Genomic DNA, 4101 nt, shown 5'->3' with positions numbered 1-4101 from the left:
AAGAATGTGTCTTGGATAAGAAGCTTGGAGAGGATGCTTCAATGAAGGAAAAGAAAGAGAGAAAGAGATAGGGGGAACACGAAATTGAAGGAGTAAAAGAGGGAGAGAAGTTGAACTTTGAGTTGTGTCTCACAAGACTTTCATTCATCAAAGTTACCACAAGTGTTACACATACTTCTATTTATAGCCTAGGTAGCTTCCTTGAGAAGCTTCCTTGAGAAGCTAGAGCTTAGCTACACACACCCCTCTAATAACTAAGTTCACCTCCTTGAGAAGCTTCCTTGACAAACTTTCTTGAAAAGCTTCCTAGAGAAGCTAAAGCTTAGCTACACACACCTCCCTAATAGCTAAGCTCACCTCCTTGAGATGAGAAGTTAGAGCTTAGCTACACACCCCCTATAATAGCTAAGCTCACCCCTGTGCCAAAATACATGAAAATATAAAAAAAAAGTCCCTAGTACAAAGACTACTCAAAATGCCCTGAAATACAAGGCTAAAACCCTATACTACTAGAATGGCCAAAATACAAGGCCCAAAAGAAGGAAAAACCTATTCTAATATTTACAAAGACGAGTGGACCCAACCTTGGCCCATGGGCTCAGAAATCTACCCTGAGGTTCACGAGAACCCCAAGGCCTTCTTTAGCAGCTCTAGCCCAATCCTCTTGAAGTTTTCTATCCAATACCCTTGGGGGGTAGGATTACATCACTTGCGACCCCATTCAAAGCAGTTACTTGATGCCTCCATTGGTGGGAAGATCAAACTAAAGACACCTGATGAAGCTATGGAGTTGATTGAAAATATGGTAGCCAATGACCATGCCATCCTTTGTGATCGAGCCTACACACCTACAAAGAAGAGTCTTCTCAAGTTCACATCACAAGACGCACCACTAGCCAAGAACAAGCTCCTAGCCAAGAAACTAGAGATCTTCACAAAGACATTGAGCAAGCTTCCTCAACATTTGCAGGCAGTGCAACCTGCCCATTCTTCAGTCATGCACATTGGGGGATGCAACATTTGTGGTGGGGGCTATGAGTCAGGCATGTGCATGGTACAAAATGATGTACCCAAAGAAGTCAACTATATGACCAATCCACACCATCAAGGATTCCATCAAGGAGGACCTCCAGGATACAATTAGGGGGGAATTTCTCTTAAGGCCAAGGTTGGAGATCCCACCCCAAGAATAACTTCAACAGAAATCAAGGAGTTTCATCTAATCGGCCTCTCAATCAAGGGCCTGATTTATATGAGAAAACCACTAAGCTAGAAGACACTTTGAATCAGTTTATGTAGGTTTCTCTATCAAATCCCAAGAGCACTGAGTCTGCCATCAGGAATCTAGAGGTACAAGTGGGCCAATTAGCTAAACAGTTGGCTAAAGCGTCCACGAACAGTTTTGAGGCCAACACGGAGAAGAATCCCAAGGTGGAGTGCAAGGTAATTTTCACTAAGAGTCAGATGAGGGAGAATGCAGAGAGAGAAAAGAGAGCCGAGGGAGTATTGGAGGATGTGAGTAATAATGAAGGAGAGAATAATAAGAGAGAAAAGAAAGAAGAGAGTAAGGAAAAGGGTGAAAAGGTCTTACCCACTAAGACCAAGAGTTAGTTAGCAAGGGAGGCTACCAAAGAGATACCCTCAGTCCTAGTGAAGGAGATCCCATATCCCATGGTGCCATCAAAGAAAGATAAGGAGCGATGTTTTGCTTGGTTTCTTGACATCTTTAATAAGCTGGAGATCACCATTCCCTTTAGAGAGGCCTTACAGCAGACACCTTTGTATACCAAATTTCTGAAGGACCTCTTCACAAAGAAAGGGAAATATATCAATAATGAGAGCATCATGGTGGAAGGAAATTGCAGTGTTGTGATCCAGAAGAACTCACCAAAGAAATTCAAAGACCCAAGAAATGTAACCATCCCATGCTCTATTGGGGATGTGTCAGTGGGTAAAGCTCTCCTTGATTTGGGGGCAAGCATTAATCTAATGCCCTTATCTATGTGCCGGAGAATTGGGAATCTGAAGATTGCTTCCACTAGAATGACGCTTCAGCTAGCAGACCATTCGATCAGCATACCATATGGTGTAGTTGAAGACGTCCTTATCAAGGTTCACCAATTCACTTTTCTGGTGGACTTTGTGATGATGGATATAGAAGAGGACTTTGATATTCCTCTAATATTGGGTCATTTATTCGTGCTTACTGCAAAATGTTTTGTGGACATGGGGAATGGTAACTTAGAGATGAGTATGGAGAACTAGAAAGCCACTTTCAACTTGTTTGAGGCAATAAAGCATCCTAGTGATAACAAGACCTACTTTAAGATGGAGGCAATTGAGCAAGAAGATGACCTTGCTGGGCGGCACCTGAAGTCTATATTTCTAGAAGAAGATGAAGTCAAGCTAGTTGTGTATCCAGCAACCCCTCCCATTGTCCTCCCAGGGCTGAGGCGAGTCATGGCCCGAACTACTCCAAAACGCTCCACATCCCTCACCTTCGGGAATCCCTCCTCCAACCACCTCTTCTACAGTCGGCAAGCCTTTTTCCTCCTCTTCCCAACAGGAGCATCTAGTCCAGATGATGCAGAGCCTCCATCATGGCCATCGCCTTGCCATCCAAAACATGCACCAGCTATCCATTCACCTTTCTATGGAGCCTCCACTGGTGACGCCAAAGGCTTTTCTATAGTAGGTTACCTAGCCAGGAGTCTAGTCCTCTTCTGTAGAGGGGGGTGACACCTCTGGCATGGGTAACAATGGAGCTAATGATGATTACATTGCGAGCATCACTGCTACACAGGAAGTTGGGATCTAGGGCCAACACAAGATTGAGGCCCATTTTGATCAAGATTTTTCTTTAATTCTTTTTATTTTTCTTTATTTATTTATTTTTGTTTCATTTTCTTTTATTCTTATTTTAAATTACTGCATTTAGGATAATCTAATTTTAGTAGTTTAAATTTAGTTATTTAATAGTTTTAATTTAGTTTGATGCATGATAGAGAAGCAGATACTTATTGATTGGTTGCAACACATTTTGAGTGAACTGATTGCATGAGTGAGACTAACTGTGTACTAATGAGTATTTTTGTGAATAGTTTATTCTTGTGATAGCAAGCGTTAATGTAAGTTATGGAGTATGAACTAACATTACAAGAGTGAAAAGGTTAGTATTTCTGACAGAAAAGCATGGAATGAGAACCTTCATACTTCAATGAAAACCGGTAAGTTGTGTGAACTTTCAACTGTGAGAGAAAGACTGATTTTAATTTTTTGATTTTGCATGATTCTTGGATTGTTTGAAATGAATGTATGATGTGGAGTTGATCAAGGCCCTGTTTGTTATTTTATTCAGCTACTTAGCCAAAAAGTCATCCTGTAAATGAATGCATCCCTTGCACCCTTTTTAAACCTAATGTAAAATTTTTGTCATTGGAACCCAAGCCCAAAATGTGATATTTACTAACTACCCTTTCTTAGGTTGTAGGATAGTACTCATGGATCCTAACAAATTTGTTCCAAATTCGGGGGAATGTTTTTGGGTGATTTTCTATTGCAAGAAAATAAATATACAACACAAGTTAAATTGAGTTACAAAATATGGTATTACTCCAGCCTAGTATGAATGTTTTTACATTTGCAAAAAAAAAAGTTCTATTATTTTAAAGAATAAAAGCTGAGGTAAACCATCATCAAAGAAAATAAAGGTGCTGAAAAGAGTAGCAAAGCAATAAGGTTGGTGTTGTGAAAAATTCTAAGTTGTGGTTTGTAAATAATTTGGGGGAATGAATGCTCTCCTAGATCCTAAGCATTTATTCCTACAAAAACCATGATTTCTTTGTTAGCCCAACTACGTTACAAGCCTAATAAAGTCCTTAGTGATCCACATTATGCATGTATGATAGCATTGACCGAGATGATGTACAAAGTTGAGAATTTTACTATTCAGTTGTTATAATTCAAACACTTTTACCGAGACACTTATGGGATTGAGAGAAATACTAGCCTTGTGAAGACTGAAGTTTGGTGATTATTCCTTGTGATATGTCATTCTTGCTAACCATTTCAATTGAAGTGCATCTTGTTCTGCTCCTTTCA

The 4101-nt window shown here is 40.1% G+C and overlaps 1 protein-coding gene across 1 annotated transcript; it reads left to right on the top strand.

The window, feature by feature from the left end:
- The first annotated feature begins 1671 nt into the window (after positions 1-1671).
- On the top strand, positions 1672-2265 carry LOC114401830. The gene has a single exon (XM_028364416.1). The coding sequence runs from the start codon at positions 1672-1674 to the stop codon at positions 2263-2265; it is 594 nt and encodes a 197-aa protein (XP_028220217.1).
- The last annotated feature ends 1836 nt before the right edge of the window (positions 2266-4101 follow it).

Source organism: Glycine soja, chromosome 20 (genome assembly GCF_004193775.1).
Source record: "Glycine soja cultivar W05 chromosome 20, ASM419377v2, whole genome shotgun sequence".
NCBI classification, from domain to species: Eukaryota; Viridiplantae; Streptophyta; class Magnoliopsida; order Fabales; family Fabaceae; genus Glycine; species Glycine soja.
The sequence above is the reverse complement of the archived record's forward strand: the minus strand, read 5'-3'. Positions and strand labels throughout refer to the sequence as shown.